The following is an 18,506-nucleotide window of genomic DNA, read 5'->3' on the forward strand; positions in this document are numbered from 1 at the left end:
TTAGTAGTGCCAAGGCTGAGAAACCTGGCTTTAAGAGTAGTGTTAAAATTGGCTGTTGGTCTCACAGACCTTCAAGTGGAAGGCCGTCCATCAAACAAGAAGTCTTGGGAGTTAGGCCTAACTGTTTTTTTGTTTTTTTTTTTAACTTTTTAAAATCACTAGAATATGATAGTAAAAAAACCTAGTAGTGCTTCAAAAGTCTGAGAAAGTAAATGTACCTTTCAAGGTAAATAACACGACAGCATGTGTAGGCACGAATGGAAGTAAACATCTTTCCATTGTGTGAATTTCCGGTTATAGCACTCTGGGTAGTTATTAAAATGTTGATTTATCTTCATGTGTAGAAGTAAAATAGTGGTGATTACTGAAATTTGTTGTGATCCTGGTACTTTTTCTAGGTTGTGGTTACTTTGATGAAAAAAGCGGAAAATAAGGGAAAGCCTTTACATGAACTAAATGTGCTGCAGCTTGGACTGGAAGCTAGAGTTAAAACCTATGACCTGACTGCCGAAGCTTATCTTAAAAAAATTACTATGCGATGCTTTGATTTCACTGGTGAGTATGCGGTATATGCTATGTAAGTTATTCAGGTAATGGGCAGGTAGTCTCTACCTTTTCATCAACGTGAAGCATGTCTATTGGTGTCGCCACAACTATTTAGTTAGATTAAATTTAGTACGCTGATACAAAGGAATTTGATATTTTAAAACATTATTATGTAGTTATTTAGCATAAAGTAAGAATATATCTAAAACACCTATATTTAGCATGAAGTAAAACATATCTAAAAATAAAGCATATGTCTTCATTGACTCTACATAACACTTCAGTACTTATAAAGAAGCAACGTTTTATCTTAACTGCACTATGAGAACTGACGTATTAGGACATCAGAACCCAGGCAGAGCACTGAGGCACAGGGCCCAGGGACCCCTTTTGAAAAGTTGAGTTAATTTACTGAGAAGTACAACTTTGGTTTGCTTTTTATTCATTTCTAAATGACACGTTTTTGTTTGTTTTAAATTAATAAATTTGTGCTTATGAAAAATAAGCAGTGCAAAAGTATGCATAGAGAAAAAGGTAACATCCCCTTGAAGCCTCATTCCTCTCCCGCAGAATAAATGCTGAGTCATTTGCTTGGTGGCTATCCTCGACCTTTTAAATTCACTTTCTAAACTGCATCAAGCCAGGGTTTACTGTTGCTCTGAATGTTCAGAGTGTGCAGGAACTCTAGGGCTGTCTTTGGGTAAAACAAACTTGTATTGAGGATAATCCCTAGTTTATGGGTGTTATAGTTTTGTTCTTTAAGATGTTATGATTTGTTCAAATGAGTAATACCAGTAGTACCAAAAGTTCAGCCAAGTACCGCAGTTTTAATTGGCTGGTGCTTTTGTTTTTCTACAATTATTTATTTTTCACCAAAGTTTCATTGAGGGATGGTTAGTATATAGTAAAATCCATCCTTTTAAGTGCATAATTCTCTGAGTTTTGTCAGATATATAAATTTGTATAACTGGCTTGCCCTGTTTTAAAACACATTTGAAATGTTTAAAAGACTTTATGGATCAATCCTGTCCTTTTCTCTTTTAGACTCTAAAGGAGAACCTCTACATATTATTAACTCTTCTAATGTAACTGATGAACCCCTTCTGAAAATGTTATTGACAAAGGTACCTAGTTTCAATACTGGAATTTTTTAATATTTGCGTATATGGAGTTGTGTGTATTCTCATTGCCGTTGAGATGGTTCTGACTCATGGCAACTGTATAGGACAGAGTAGAACTGCCCCGTAGAGTTTCCAAGGCTGTATGTAATCTTTGTGGGAGCAGACTGTCACATCTTGCTTCTGTGGAGCCACTGGTGGGTTCAAACTGCCAGTCTTTCAGTTGGCAGCTGAGTGCTTTAACCACTGTGCCATCAGAGCTCATTTTGTACATATTATCCCCTGTCGTATTTAATATTTAAATTTTTCCACTAGTTTTTTTAATTCTAAAACTGACTATGGGGGATTATGCAAGCATCTGGCAATCTTGAATACTTTCATTAACCCTCTGAGTTACCATATGTTGTTGAATAAATGAGAATAATCTCAAAGTTCTTTTGTAACCCAAACCAAAATTTATTATAATCTAGATATATACTAGCATTTCCCACTACTTTTAGTATTTCATCCCCAGGAGGAGAAGAACTTTTAGTTTTTGCTTCTGTGGAATGTGAGAAATGCTTATGTCAGGTCAGTGTCTTTGAAATGCTCTTCTTTGCCTTTGAGAAATAGGTTTATGGTTTTATAACAGCCTACTTTGGAAAGTAAAGAATAGGTGTATTTTCAATATGTGAATGTTAGCATTGCAACCCATTTGTTTAATCCTCTACTGCTTGTAGGCAGACAGCGATGGACCAGAATTTAAAACAGTTCATGACAATACCAAACAGAGAGTGAAGGTAATCTTTTGTAATTCACTATAAGGCTGGGTTGTGTTAGTGATTAAATCTGTCTTTAGAGCCATCTCCAGTTGTGAGATCATAAGTTATGAAAAATAATAGATCTAATTTAGTAGATACATGAAATAGAGTTGAAGTAAGTTCTTACAAAAATTTGATTGAATCCTGAGGTATTATTTGTTTCCCAGAGGTGAATTAATGATTACTTGTTGAGAATACAGATAATACACTTTTCAGGGGATTTTTTTTCATTTTAGTCCACTGTAGTTATTTGGCCTAATGTTAATGAAAGCATTAAAAATTTGAATTATGTATTAACTTCAGGATTAGAATAAGATTAAGGACAAGGTGAAACATGGCTCAGTACAGACTAGCCCATTTGCGTACATACGGCCTGTCTTGGAGCCATCTGAAATTTGACTTAAGGCCTGATAAAACTCACCAAGTTCTGCTAGGGTTAGACTTAGGGACATGCGTTTGGGGGTGGGCAGAATGTTGGTTTATTGTCTGGTAAGGATAAACATTGTAATTGTGCGTATTGTCTTCCTTGGGGGAAAAAAAGACGCTTAATTGAAGTATTCTTGTGCTACTTATATATTTTGAAGCTTAATGTAAAAACGTTACTCTCTCTGAAATCTGCCTCTCTGATTGTTCATTACCCTAGGTTTCGTTTTCATCCTTAGACTTAGTGCTTCATTTGGAAGCTTTACTGTCCTTGATGGATTTTTTATCATCTGCTGTTCCATCCTCTGAACCTTCCTCTTCTGAGAAGGAACCGGAGCTGAAACCCCTAGTGGGCGAGTCCAGAAGTGCTGCTCTCACAGCTGGTATTAATTTTGGGGTCACGGTCTAATACTTTCTTGGTTAACCTTAATAATCATGTGATAGCTTTTATTTTCAGGCTAAGACAAATATTTAGTACCTCGAAGTTGTAGCTGCTCTGACAGGTTAGGTTAGAGTCAAAGAAAGCAAATAGAATGTTCGGGTAATTTAGCAGGGGAATTTAAAGAAGCGTTGTTTACTGTTAGTCATGCGTATGTATTTGATTTCACCATCTCGCTTTTCCATAAAATGCAAATTGTATGTACTTTGCATTGACATCCCTTTGCAGCCTTCAATCCAATGAAAGTGAAGGAGGAAGAAATTTAAATAGGAACACAGTCCCGCATAGTAACAAAGGGCCTTGTCAGTCCATCAGGTGAAACTGTCTGGTGCTCAACGCTTTTGTTAAGTGCCCTGGGGACTCAGAGGGGGCATCTCCTGGAGGAGACGACTCTCTTTGGTTTCTAACTAAAACTGTCTTTAGATTGCCCACAGATTTGGGGCATATGTTCCTCAGACGTATGTCTTCTGTTATGAAATACTATCTATGAAGTGTCCTGAGTGTATAAAGAACATGTGCCTGTTTTTCTTAAGCCTAATATCATTTTAATTATTTTTCCCTTATGTCATGTGAATGTGAATGTCTGTCATCTGATAATTTTCAGACCATGATGAGTTTGAATTTTGTCTGTATTTCTTATATCCTCAAAATCTAAAGCTGTCATTGCTATTAAAACTGATTTTTTTTTTAAACCCAGGAACAGAGCAACAATTTGGTTATAAACTAGACTACGAGAGTTTTACCTTTAATATACTTGTCACAGTAATAGCCTTAGAAATGCTGCTTCTTTATAAAACTTATGTGGAGTATACCTAAACAACATGGTTGAATAAGTGAAAAGACAATGTTTAAACTCACGGTAAACTACAAATAATAGTAATCTAAAGAAACAGTTGTGCTATGCAATTGGTTTTTATGGTTTGATTAGGCTACATTAAAGCTTAAGGGAAAAAAAGTGTCATCTTGTTGGTGACTAAGAACTGATATCCTGCATGCTTTTACAGCGTTACAGGAAAGGGTTGGTTTCCCTCAGGCAAGACAAATCTCCAGGAAAATGTATCATACGTTTATCAGTTAGAACCTGGACTAAAGTAGATTAAGGGAATCAATTCCATTGTGATTCTTACACACACACGCAGAGCATGCATATGTGAGTTATGCCATCATACATAAACACACATCCACACATATATTATAAAATATTTATTTTTTGGTGTATTTAAAAAAAAATTTTTAACTTTAGACCTTTATGTTTCTTTCTTACGGAGTTTTTTTTTTTTTTTTTAAGAATTCTTCATAGAGAAACAGTATATAATCTAGAGAAATTGGTTCTGTAGTTAACAACATGTAGTATAAGTACCATAGTTAAGAACATGTATTTTATTAACTATTTATTACTATTTCAATCTTTATGAATTATTCTTTTATCCAATATATGTTATGAATAGGATTTCGGAATGAAAAATTGTGACTAATGGAATTCTTATATAGAGGGTTTTCTTTTTTCTCAGAAAAAAAAAATATATATATAGTAAAGTTTCCGTCTAGCAAATCGTCTTTCTAAGATTCTATTAATAGTTGCCTTTATTCTCTATGATTCGGAATTGACTCGACGGCAATGAGTTTATTTTTTATTCTTAATTTGGAGGGGACAGGCTACTTTTTGTTTGATTGGCATTTGAAAACTAATCCAAAATTCATATTAATTATACGTTATCTTAATGGAGGCCCTTTTAATTCTTTATAGTATATAATGTACTTTGTTTTAGTTCATTCGAGACTATTTTGTGTGTTGCATCATCTTTGCACTTTGCTGATATAAGGTTTCCATTACTTTTCAGTATCGAGCAGTGTTTCTCAAAGTGATGTGTTTGATTTGAAGGTCAAAGCCGAATTAAATGCCTTTAATATCTTTGTCTGTGATCAGAAGTGTAACATTGCAGATATTAGAATACAGGGTAAGTAATTATACCTTGGTGTTGCTATTTCTGTTTCTTTATATAGACAGCCAGGAAAAATGAGTTTGTATGTGGTGAATCCCCTGTGAGTAATATTTTTGTTTACTTACATTAAAGACTCCTGCAAACTTTTCAAAGATGTGCTTTGAAATGTTAGAAGTAAATTTGTTATGATTCGTGGCTGATGTAAGCCATTCCTTATTTATTTGAAAATCTTCAGAATAGGTATAAGCCTTAAGCTCTTATTGTTCTGGTTGCATTTTCATAGTGATATAATTTAAACTGAGAAATGCATATCCTGGTCCTACCTCACTGGGTAAAGAGAATGTTGTTATCCTTATTTCCCTTGTCTTTTCTGCATTCGAAGCATCAGGAAAAGGAGTTTCTAAAAGAAATTTTGTAAGCTTTTTCCACCATTAGCTTGATATAAGAATGGGGCAGCATGGTCTAATAACTCAGAGTATACCACAAGCTTTGGAGCCAGCCTGCTAAGGCTCAGATCCTGGCTCTAACGGTAACTGGCTGACCTTGAGCAAATTAATGAACCTTTCTGTGCCTTAGTTCTCTCTTCTGTAAAAAAGGGGATGATTATTATCCACGAGGTTGTCGTGAGCATGAAATAAGTTTACATTTATTTAGAGAAGTGCCTTCTCCACACTTAGCAATTTAAAAAGGGTTCAAAAGTCAGCTCCATTCAACAAATACTTAACAAGTAACAAACACTTGTATCTGTTTTATGGGAGGTATTTTTTTTTTATGGTAATGGTTTGGGCCCTTTACTATTCTCTGATGCAGGCCTTCTCTGTGTACTGAGGAGTAATTTTAGAAATCATTATGCCTTTAGAAATTAGGAGGATGACAAAATTTTTTGGAGCGAAACCTTAGAAGACTGTTCCAGATAGTTTATTGTAGAATGATAATCAAATGATATTCATTTATGCCTAGTTACTAGAGCAACAGTTTTCATAATAAATGTTTATGAGATGACTGTTTAACAACAAATATTATGTGTCTTCTTAAATAATCACTTCTAATCTTGCCAGTGCACAGGATATTTGTATTTGGAAAACTGATTAGTTTTCTTTGAAGTTTGGTGTTTGTTGTCATAAAATCGCCACAATTTGTATGTATGAGATGCCTGTAGCAGTTAAAGGTATTGTAATCTTTCTTAGTATCTCACCTATAGAAGCTGGTACCTTTAATATGTCTAGTAGTGAATGATTTTTATTCACTCTGTATCTTGGTAGCATATTATTGAACTTAAATACCACTTAGGTTGGGTGACAAGCTTGTAAATGTTATGCCTCCCATAGGAATGGACGCCTCTGTTTCTGTGACGTCAAAACAGACTGATGTGTTTGCCAGACTTCAGGATATCATAGTTATGAACATTGATTTGGTGTCCATCCACAAAAAGGTGATTAAAAACTGGTTTCTATATTGAAATATATTTTTTCCCATGGATTTGAGATACCTTCATTTGTTTCTTCAGTGTGCGTTTTGTCATGTGTTAAGCATTTTGTTAGGGATTGGAGATGAGAACGGTGATAGTCTGCTTTTACGCTATAGGTAGACTAGGCTGCCTGATGCACAGTGACCTGTGAAAGCCATTTCTGGGCAATTAGAAATTGACATTTCCTGTTGATAGAACTTTTTTTTATAGGAATAGGAAAAAAGTTACTGGCAAGTGAAATATTTTCTAACAGTTTAAGGTTGAGTTTAAATGTTGCTTCCTCATATACCAATGATCCTCTAATAAGGGACCGTATTTGTAGTACAACGATAAGGGCTACACAGCTCTTTCATTGTAATAACCAGTTAATCCCATACTTTCAGGCTGTCTCCATTTTGGGAGATGAAGTCTTTAGATTCCAAATGACTCTCTATCCAGGCGCCACAGAAGGAAAGGCCTATGCTGATACGTCTAAAGTAGATGGCAAACTTAGTCTCAAAGTGGGTTGTATTCAAATTGTTTATGTTCATAAATTCTTCATGTCTCTTTTGGTAAGTTTTTTTTTTTTTTTTTTAATGTTTTAGTTCTCTTTGAGGCCTAAATATCTTTGCTTATATATATCAACCTAGGTAGTCAAAATCATTACTTATCAGGCCATGTGATAAGCACCCAAACGCTGAACGGAATATCATAGTTAAGGAAATCCTTTATAATGATGGATAGCGTAGTGAATTTTTTAAATTATTGTTTTGTACATATGAGCTATGCTTTTAAAAATTTTTCATAGTTTTACATTTTAAAAGTACTTTCTGATCTTTCAGTTAGGGCTTTTTGATGTTATTTGTTTGATGAAATAACCTTAAGGATACTTAGTTAAGATAATTTTTGAGGAGCTCAGTAGGCATTTAAAGGACTAATGTTGCAACTTCCAGACTTTGATTATCATTGTGATCGGCAAGGCCATGTAAAAAAATTTTTTTTCCATTATTTATTTGCATGTATGTGTCACAGACAGAAGGGTTTCAGTCTGCTTGTGCCTAAGCTTACAAGTCACGCAACTCTACTTAAAACATCATGTTTTACTCTTCAGGAGAGTAACATATTGGAAAATAGGGGAATTAAGTTGCTTTGTATTATTAATGCATGATCCTCAAGACTGCTGCTTCTAAGAATGATCTTCTTTCCTTGGGAAAATGTTTTTGTTTTTAGTTGAAGTTGAAAGGAAGTGTGCCCTACTCTAAGTATAGTTTTGACTCCTATTAGGGATTACAGGATCATAGAGACCTAACTGCCTTGCTCATACAAAAAAAAAAAAAAAATTTTTTTTTCCATACCTGAGCACGTTTAGAAAAATGAATCTTCAAAAGCAAGGTACCAGGACTTAATAAAGAATAAACTTTATTTTTAACAACTAGAGGTACAGAATTTAACCTGCTTTGGGAGAAATAAAGTGCACTCCTCCATCTCTTTCATTTAAATTTGAATTTAAAATGACCAACACTGATTAATCAAAAAGGGATTTTAAAAAATTTGTCATAAAAACCAAACAATTATGATATACATAAAACAAAAGGTAAAGGAATCTTCCTTCATAGAACTACTGTTAATAGCTTAGAGTGTATCTTTCTAGATTTTTCTCTCTCCATGTGTATTATTATAAATAATGTCTCTTTCATATTGCTTCTTTTATTTAAGGTGAATGCTCTAAAAATTCTTTCCTTTTAAAAATAAGTCTGTTTTTCGAAACTCCGTAAATATCAGTCTCTTCCAACAGAACTTCCTCAACAATTTCCAAACTGCCAAAGAAGCTTTGAGCGCAGCCACGGTACAGGCTGCAGAAAAAGCTGCTTCTAGTGTGAAAGACTTGGCTCAGAAGAGTTTCCGCCTTTTGATGGACATCAACTTGAAAGCCCCAGTTATTATCATTCCTCAGTCTTCAGTGTCACCTAATGCCGTTATAGCGGATCTGGGTTTAATCAAGATTGAAAACAAATTTAACTTGGTCCCTATGGGACATTCTTCTCTTCCCCCAGTAATTGACAAAATGGACATACAGCTCACTCAGTTGAAGCTGTTCAGGTATAAATATATAATCAAACTGTGTATTAAGTTTAAGAAATATAACCTTCATAAAATTTTTGTCAGTGATAAACTTGTGATTTGTGGTTCTTATTCCTTCTTTCTTCTGATTATGAAACCTTGAACACTGGCTTTTAACTGGTGATTAATGGTAGTGTGTCTTGTAGAATTTGCATTTTTGTCTTGCTAAAATTTATAAAGTGACTTTTCCATTTTATAAAATTTGTTAAAATTATACTTTACTTAATAATACTTAATTTAGTTTTATAGCTTTGCATACAGATAGTTCTTTTTCATACATGGGCCAAAATTTCCTAAAATATAATAAAATCTAAGACTTATTTCTCATTTCCAAACCGTCACATTTGGGAATTCTCAATGAGGTGTCAAAATGAATAGACTCCAAATGCGAAGTTGTTGTCTCTGTGGAATGGCAAGAGTGTGTGCTTAGAGTATTTGTGCGAATGGTCATTGGCAGGCAAGCTAGAAATGACTGTTACCATATGATAACTTAACTTCGGGGTTTGGTGAGTGTCTTAGTCATCTAGTGCTGCTATAACAGAAATACCACAAGAGGATGGCTTTAACAAACAGAAATTTATTCTCTCACAGTCTTGGAGGCTAGAAGTTCAAATTCAGTGTGCCAGCTCCAGGGAAGGCTTTCTTTCTCTGTTGCTTTGGGGCAAGATTCTTGTCATCAGTCTTCCCCCAGTCTAGGAGCTTCTCAGTGTAGGGACCCTGGGTCCAAAAGATGCACTCCACTCCTGGCTCTTCTTTCTTGGTGGCATGAGGTCCCTCTCTTTCTGCTTGCTTCTCTCTCCTTTTGTCTCTTGTAAGATAAAAGGTGATCTGCAGGCCAGACCCCAGGGAAGCTGCCTTTATATCAGATCAGGGATGTGACCCGAGTAAGGGTGTTGCATCCCACCCTAATCCTCTTTAACATAACCTAATCTTGCCTCCTTAACCACAGGCAGACATTAGGATTTGCAGCACATAGGATAATCACATTACATCATAAAATGGTGGACAGCCACACAATACTGGGAATCATGGCCTAGCCAAGTTGACACACATTTTGGGGGAATACAATTCAATCCATAAAAGTGAGTTTTTCTACTTAACTTTGGAGAAGACCAGTAATATGCCAAAGGCTAAGTAGGCTGTTACTTTCTTATCCTCCAGTTCTAGGAGGGTATAACATTTATGTGTATAGCATTGCAGTAGTTGCAGTATCAGACAACCTTTTTGAAAAATAGTAAATAATTGCAATGGTTATACTTTATGAAATTGGTGTCTTTGAAATCAGTGTTACTTAAGAAAATGCTGTATGGAAACTAACACACAATTTAATAGCCCTCATTTTAAAATGTAAATTTCAAAAATATGAAAAAAAATTTTTTTTTTTTTTTAGAACTATTTTGCAGGCTGGCTTTGCACAGCATGACATTGAGATTTTAAAACCAGTCAACATGGTTTTATCTATAGAGCGAAATTTAGCAGCAGCTTGGTACATGCAAATTCCAGGGATGGAGATAAAAGGAAAATTAAAACCTATGCAGGTAAGTATATGTATAAAATATATGAAAATTGCTCCATAGGCTTTTATCACTAATAGTGGAGTTCTGATATACATCAGAAGTGATGATAATGCACTGGAGATGAGGCCATCCTAGTTTCTGTACTTTTCCTTATTTCATTTTAGTCAAATATTTCCTAAAACCAACAAGAAGTATGAGATAAAACTTATTGGAGTCTACTGAAAATATTACTCTTTGCTTTGGAAAATTCTATTAAAGTTTTAAGGCAGAAGTCCCTGGATGGTACAAAGGGTTAAGTGCTTGACTACTGGCTGAAAGGCTGGCAGTTCAAACCCACCCAGAGATGCCTTGGAAGACAGCCTGGAGATCTGCATCTGAAAGGTCACAGCCTTGAAAACCTTATAGACCAGTTCTACTCTTGACACTTGGGCTCTCCATGAGTTGGAATTGACTTGATGGCAACAACAACAGGTTGTAAGACAGTATGAAGTGATACTCAGATTCAGAGCACCTTGAAAGTATTTCTTTTTTTTTAAATTGTGCTTTAAGTGAAAGTTTACAAATCAAGTCAGTCTCTCATACAAAAATTTATATACACCTTGCTATATACTCCTAATTGCTCTCCACCTAATGAGAGTACATTCCTTCTCTCTACCATGTATTCCCCGTGTCCATTCAGCTAGCTTCTGTCCCATTCTGTCTTGTCTTCCCTCCAGACATGAGCTGCCCACATAGTCTCATGTGTCTACTTGATCCAAGAAGCTCACTCCTCACCAGTATCATTTTCTGTCTTATAGTCCAGTCTAATCCCTGTCTGAAGAGTCGGCTTTGGGAATGGTTCCTGTCTTGGGCTAACAGAAGGTCTGGGGACCATGTCCTCTGGAGTCCTTCTAGTCTCAGTCAGACCATTAAGTCTGGTCTTTTTACAAAAATTTGACATCTAAATTCCACTGTTCTGCTCCATCAGGGATTCTCAGTTGTGTTCCCCGTCAGGGCAGTCATCAGGTGTAGCCGGGCACCATCTACTTCTTCTGGTATCAGGCTGATGTATTGTCTGATTTTTGTGGCCCTTCCTGTCTCTTGGGCTCATAATTACCTTGTGTCTTTGGTGTTCTTCATTCTCCTTTGCCTCAGGTACGTTGAGACCAATTGATGCATTTTAAATGGCTGCTTGCAAGTGTTTAAGACCCTGGACACCACTCACCAAAGTGGGATGCGGCATGTTTTCTTAATAGATTTTGTTATGCCAGCTGACCTAGATGTTCCCTGAAACCATGGTCCCCAAACCCCCACCTCTGCTACGATGGCCTTCTAAGTGTTCAGTTTATTTAGGAAATTTCTTTGCCTTTGGTTTAGTCCAGTTGTGCTGACCTCTCCTATATCATGTGTTGTCTTTCCCTTCACCTAAATGAGTTCTTGTGTACTATCTAATTAGTGAATTCTCCTCTCCCTCCCTCCCTCCCCCCCTCGTAACCATCAAAGGATATTTTCTCTGTTTAAACTATTTATTGAATTCTCATAATAGTGGTCTCATAGAATATTTGTCCTTTTGCAGCTGACTGATTTCATTCAGCATAATGCCTTCCAGATTCCTCCATATTATGAAATGTTAAATGGATTCATCATTGTTCTTCATCGATACCTCGTAGTCCATTGTGTGAATATACCATAATTTATTTATCCATTCATCCATTGATGGGCACCTTGGTTGCTTCCATCTTGTTGCTATCGTAAACGGTGCTGCAGTGAACATGGGTGTGCGTACATCTGTTCATGTAAAGGCTCTTATTTCTTTAGGGTATATTCCAAGGAGTGGGATTGCTGGATCGTATGGTAGTTCTATTTCTAGCTTTTTAAGGAAGTGCTGAATAGATTTCCAAAGTGGTTGTACTGTTTTGTATTCCCACCAGTAGTGTGTAAGGGTTCCAGTTTCTTCATGACCTTGCCAGCATTTATTATTTTGTGTTTTTTGGATTCATTCCAGCCTTGTTGGAGTGAGATGGAACCTCATTGTAGTTTTGATTTGCATTGCTCTAAATGGCATTGAAAAAAAAAAATTTTTTTTTTTTTAATGGCTAATGATTGTGAGCATTTCCTCATGTATCTGTTAGCTACCCGAATGTCTTCTTCAGTGAAGTGCCTGTTCATATCCTTTGCCTATTTTTTTATTGGGTTATTTGTCTTTTTGTTGTTGAGTTTTTGTAGTATCATGTAGATTTTAGAGCTCAGACGCTGATCGGAAATGTCATAGGTAAAAACTTTTTCCCAGTCCGTAGGTAATCTTTCTACTCCTTGGTGAAGCTTTTGGATAAGCATAGGTGTTTGATTTTTAGGAGCTCCCAGTTATCTAGTTTCTCTTCTGGTGTTTGTGCATTGTTAGTAATGTCTTGTATACTGTTTACGCCATGTATTAGGGCTCCTAGCATAGTCCCTATTTTTTCTTCTATGATCTTTAGATTTTATATTTAGGTCTTTGGTCCATTTTGAGTTAGTTTTTGTGCATGGTGTGAGGTATGTGTCTTGTTTCATTTTTTTGCAGATGGATATCCAGTTAAGTCAGCACCATTTGTTAAAGAGACTGTCTTTTCCCTACTTAACTGACTTTGGGCCTTTGTTAAATATCAGCTGCACAAATGTGGATGGATTTATGTCTGGATTCTCAATTCTGTTCCATTGGTCTATGTATCTGTTATCGTACCAGTACCAGGCTATTTGGACTACTGTGGTGGTATATGTTCTAAAATCAGGTAGAGTGAGGCTTCCCACTTTGTTCTTCTTTTTCAGTAATGCTTTACTTAGCCGGGACTTCTTTCCCTGCCTTGGAAGTATTTTTAATGTGTACAGATCATCTTGTAGTTATACTAATGATGTCATTTTAAGTAAGCATCATTAGGTAAGCATATAAATATAGCAGTACTTTTAATGGTATAGTTAGCAGGTTACACGTAGGCTCACAGGAAGAGGTGAGACAGATGGAAGATGATCGTGCAGGTGCAGGACACCTGTGATTCTTGTGTGCCTCTGTGTGTGAGACTGTTGAAGCCAAATAGGGAGGAGTGGAGGGATGGGGGACACTAAACAAGTAGGGTGTGTGAAATACAAATGAAAATTTAGTATTTTAGTTGTTTCGATATCTGTGATTATTTCAGAGTTGGTTCTCAGATAAAACAGAAGGGTTCAAGGAACAGAGTTTTAATGAGGAAGGAGTTAAAATGGAAGTTTGCTGTGGGAGTGAAAGATACCTGTGTGTATATATGAATGGGTGTCTTATGTGAGAAAGAATTGCTGATTTATGACCATTTAGGGTATTCATAGAGAAGTCTCTATGTCAAAATATGGAGTCCTTCTCTTAATGCCTTCTTTGCTGCTAAGAAATTAGATCCTAGCACTAATATTTGACCGTTTTTCCTACTTTTCAATGATTGTGTGGGTTGGCTTTTCCCTATTATAGGTTTACCAAAAGCAGAAGTAAAGCCTCAATGTCTGTTAGGAGGACAGTGGGGATAAAATCATGGTCTGTTCATACAGGGGGCGTTACAAAGCAGATAAAGTGAATGAACTAGAACTCTCAAACAAAATGGATCAAATATAAAAATGAAAAAAAAAAATTAGTGTCAAAATGATCTTACAGTTTTATATTTATTTCAGATTTTAAAAGATGTAAAATAGCGCTGTTACATTGTTTGTGGGGAGTGCCATTGGTGGTAAATGTAAGAAAGCACCTGTGAGAATAATAATTCTCTAATAATTCAGGGTAATGCCTTTCTCTGGGGAGGAAAGGAGAAAGGGAAATGGGGTCTGAGAGAGGTACACATAAGACTTCAGCTATGTTTGTGATGGGGAAAAAGACCTAAAGGACATACATCAACTTGTTGAGATTTGACAAAGCTAGGTGGTAGGTGCGTGGGGGATGAAAATGATCTGAAGGACATATATCAATCTGTTGAGATTTGACAAAGCTAGGTGGTAGGTACATGGGGGATGATTATAGTATCCTCTCTACCTTTCCTTCAGAAGAAACAAGGGGGTGAAAAAAAAGAACAGCTCCAACAATTTAGCTTCAAAGCAAGATGGGATTCATACTTTAACCAGAAGGACCCTTGGTAAATCAAGAATACGCACAGTGGGTAAGCCCGTGCTGCCTAATCTGTCAACGATTCAGGCGTCTCCAGACACCCACTCTTTGGTTACAGGCTGTATAGTTTCCCTGGGTCCAGAATGCAGCTAAGAAAGGGTATCAGGCTGGTAACACGTAACAAGTTGTTCTGGGTAGATCGGTTTGACAGTTCTTAAAGAACTGTGGGGCTGCTTCTCAAAGTTGTCCTTCAGACTTACTGAAGGTCAGTCTAAGTATGTGAAACAGTTGCTTTTTTTCACCCACAGCAAATCAAAGGAGGTAGTGACATTAGCTGTTCTTCAGGCAGCTGTGATGTCTTGGCTGGTCAGACAAGTTCTGCAGAGTTACGACAGAGTTGCTCCGGGCAGACAAGAAATCCTTGGTTGTTATCTCCCGTGAAGATAGCTGCTCAAATTCATCTAGGTTGGGAGCCAGGCAACTTCCCAGGCTATAATTTAATTGGAATAGTCAGTTATTCCCAATTTGGGGGACATAGTGGTATGACATCTGGAAGAGAAGATGCTGTGCATGCATGCATACTTGTCTGAGTTTGTGTGTATGAGCTTGAAACAGACTTTTGAACCACTGATGTGTGTGGAAAACATATAGAGGGTAGAGGGATAAAATGGTTCAAAGGAAGTACAGATTTAATGGGTCTTTTTAGTAGCCAGTGTTGGCTTCATTTACTCCAGCTGCTTCATGTTACTCACAACCACCTGTGAGGAAGGTGGTGCTATTCCTATTTTAAGGATTAGGAAACTTGAGTTCGGGAGGCCAAGAAGCTTGACCAACAACACAGTCTGAAGATGGTGGAGCTGAAACAGATCTGCCTGACTTTTTTTCCCCCCTTCTTTTTGCTACATTTTCCCCTTTTATAAAGGTAGGAGGTGAACAAGATGCAGTCCTCCTGGAGCATGTTTTGGTTTTAAAAAATTCTGTGTAGATGTTATTGTTCTAAGAGATGTTATTCTTGATGGGTTAAACAAATGTTTGTGTGGATCAGGTGTGTATGTACTGAGAAAGAAGAGCTGCGTAGCCGGAGAGCATCTTTTTATTTCTTGGTGGAAACTGAACAGCACTCTTCCTGCATTGAGTTTTAAAAAAACAAAAACAACCAAACCCATTGCTGTCGAGTCAGTTCTGACCTGTAGCGACACTATAGGACAGAGTAGAACTGCCCCATAGGGTTTCCAAAGAGTGGCTGGTGAATTCAAACTGCTGACCCTTTGGTTGCAGCCAAGCTCTTAAGCCCTAAGCCACCAGGGCTTCGTATTGAGTTGGAGAGGAGCAGATGATGTGGAGGAAGGAGCTGGTGCTGGGTGAGGAGAGAGAGAGGTAGACTGAAGGTGAGGAGACAGAGGCCCAGGTGCAGGAAGAGTGAGGAGTGACAGAGGCAGGGGCTTTGACGTGGGTGGAGGCAGAGATGTGCTTGTGCACAAAGGTGTGTCTCACACTGTACATGAGCAAAGACTTCTCTGGTATTTATGGTTCCAACTCTCTTTTTTTACCAGATGAATAGTTAATTTGAGGAACTATAAATTGGGACACAATATTCTGCATTTTCTCAACATTATACTAACAAATTACTGATGATTTCTAGGTTGCTCTCAGTGAAGATGACTTAACAGTTTTAATGAAAATTTTACTGGAAAATCTCGGAGAAGCTTCTTCCCAGCCGAGTCCCACACAGTCTACCCAGGAGGCTCTAAGAGTGAGGAAAGAAGATGTTTCCAGTGGATCTGACCTCCTCAAAGGTATAATCAACTGGTGAATGTTTTTCCTTCAGTTATGGGGAAATAATAGTGTTTATATTTATATGTAGCATTTGTGGTTGTCCAGCATATGATATGAAATGATCGGATACTGTTCTATTTACCATGGAAAACCTCTGGAGCTAGGGCTGGGCTGCTCTTGAAGCTCTTGGGAGCAGGAGGTAAGTGTGTCATCTGCTGCAGGGCAAAGGGCCACCTGTTGTTGCCTGCATGATGTTCGTTTGCCCTTTACTTATAAAAACTGAATTTGCCTTGCCGGGCGCACTTTGTGAGAAAAAGCCAACTAAGCATGCAGCATAGTAAGGTCCCAAAATAATTGAGAGAAAAGGACCTTGGTATCAAACTCAGACAACTGACCCTTGAGAAAGAAAGGCATTCTTGTAGAGTCACAGCTTTACTCGTCTGGCTGTATTGGACAATGACGTAGTTAGGTATGTAAGGGAATTTTCCATGTTATTAAAATTGAGCCTTCTGAAAGCACTGAATCTTTTTTAATTCAGCTATTTTTAAATGATGATTTTTCTAAAGTATAAGTTTCCTTCTTGCTCTTTTAAACAGATTGTATGAAATATAATTTAACTCCTTATTCATTCTTTAAAATCACTGATGTTACATGGTTTATTAGACTGTAAATAGATTAATATTTTCATGGCTAAAAAGAGATGAAGTAAGTGTTCCTTGCCCCTGTAATAAACGGACGCAGGCTCTTGTGCTTTTATAATGCTCTTAGACCATCAGGTGTTACTTCTGACAGTAATCGATAAAATTGCCGCCTAATAATACCTTACCAACAGTGCTTCTCCTGTAGTTAGGCTTGGTGTGTTTTTATATCACGTGAACGATTGTGCAGAATAAGGTTTTGGGTCAAGGGGATCTTTGTGAGCACCACATGAGGTTGGTGAGGCCAGCATGTTCTCCCGAGGCTGGGTTCGTGCCACCATAGAGGCAAATGCTAAATAAGCTGGCTGTTAATTGTGGCTAGGCAGGGACTATGTAGGGACGAATAAGCTACAGCAGGCAGGCTTTATGTGATTAATGACCTCATTACGTTCAGCTGTAGTCAGATTCCTGTTTCAGATTCTGGCTCTGTGGTTAATGCGACACTTGGGAACACTTGTGAGTTCATATGAGAGCTGCAAAGATGATGAAGTTTGGAATGTAAATTACCTTCAGGAAAAGTGAAAAAGGAAAAGGGTCTCCCAACTTGGAGCAGCCTTGATCTGGTAAAAGTTGTACAATGTTGCTTTTCCAGTAACTTGTGAGAACAGACTTTCCTACGGAACAACCAATCTGCACAAGAGGTGATAGAATCCCTTTTTAAAAAGTGACTCAAAGCAAGAACAATTCTTACCTGTCTGAAGTTTCTGCCTGAAGATGAGGGAGAAGACTAAATTACTTCTTGAAGTCTTTTTCACCCCAGAATTCCAAAGCTGCCATCTCCCAAATGTATATTTGAACTCTATTTAACTCTGCTATTGAATTATATCCTGTTCTTCCTGTAAAGGTAACAGGTTGAGTGACACAGGCAGCATAAGACAGTGAGGCGTGCACTAGGCTGGTGGAGGATCTGTTACCGAGCAGCTGTTTGATCTAGGGCAACGTGCCGAACTTTCCTCTGCCTCCAGTTTTATAATCTCTTGAGGATGGTGTGGCATCAGTTACGTGAAAATGCTCTGATAATTATGAACTACTCTATCTAGTCTTGCTTAGGAGTGGCTTTTTTTTTTTTTTTTTTAAGTTGTCTTTTTGGTAGTCTTTGCAAGACCTCTTCTTTTTCTTTTTACATAGATAGTCTATCTCCACCACCTGCCCTGTACTGAATACGTGTGGAATAGGTCATTGCTTTTTTTTGTTAGTTGTCTTGTAATAGGATTTAAAGAATCCCAACAAGTATGATGTAAATTTAGAGTAAGAAATTGTTATCTCAGTTTTTTAGATATGTATAAAAGCATATGCCTACTTAAAAGCCTTTTAATTTTCACATTCATGTTTGAACCATCAGAGCAAGATTTGACAAACTCAGAGATTCCTGTGGACCACAGTGCTACTCTCCAATTTGATTTTCACTTTGAATCTCTTTCCATTATCCTTTATAATAATGATATCAACCAGGTATGTAGTAAATTTCTGTAGTTAGAAATAAGTCCTTAGCTCTGGGTTTTAAAATACTCATTTTTATAATGTCATTTTTTGATGGGACTATTTGTTAAAAAATTAATTTGTATATAAAATTAGGACTATTTGTTTAAAAAATCAATGTGTA

General features: G+C 37.0%; 1 protein-coding gene across 3 annotated transcripts in view; it reads left to right on the forward strand.

Moving 5' to 3' along the window:
* VPS13C (vacuolar protein sorting 13 homolog C) overlaps positions 1-18,506 on the forward strand; it is a 187,196-nt gene that overhangs the window by 104,731 nt on the left and 63,959 nt on the right. For all 3 annotated transcript variants that reach the window (XR_010317431.1, XM_064267464.1, XM_064267465.1), the window contains exons 37-47: positions 399-555; positions 1,591-1,670; positions 2,384-2,443; positions 3,108-3,270; positions 5,168-5,284; positions 6,598-6,701; positions 7,121-7,288; positions 8,512-8,816; positions 10,228-10,375; positions 16,072-16,225; positions 18,246-18,355. Coding sequence is in view for 2 of the 3 variants with exons in the window: in XM_064267464.1 (XP_064123534.1) it covers positions 399-555; positions 1,591-1,670; positions 2,384-2,443; positions 3,108-3,270; positions 5,168-5,284; positions 6,598-6,701; positions 7,121-7,288; positions 8,512-8,816; positions 10,228-10,375; positions 16,072-16,225; positions 18,246-18,355 (1,566 nt within the window). In the remaining variant the exon portion in view is untranslated. The remainder of the gene's footprint in view (positions 1-398; positions 556-1,590; positions 1,671-2,383; positions 2,444-3,107; positions 3,271-5,167; positions 5,285-6,597; positions 6,702-7,120; positions 7,289-8,511; positions 8,817-10,227; positions 10,376-16,071; positions 16,226-18,245; positions 18,356-18,506) is intronic.

The sequence above is a fragment of the Loxodonta africana genome, chromosome 13, assembly GCF_030014295.1.
Source record: "Loxodonta africana isolate mLoxAfr1 chromosome 13, mLoxAfr1.hap2, whole genome shotgun sequence".
Lineage (NCBI taxonomy): Eukaryota > Metazoa > Chordata > Mammalia > Proboscidea > Elephantidae > Loxodonta > Loxodonta africana.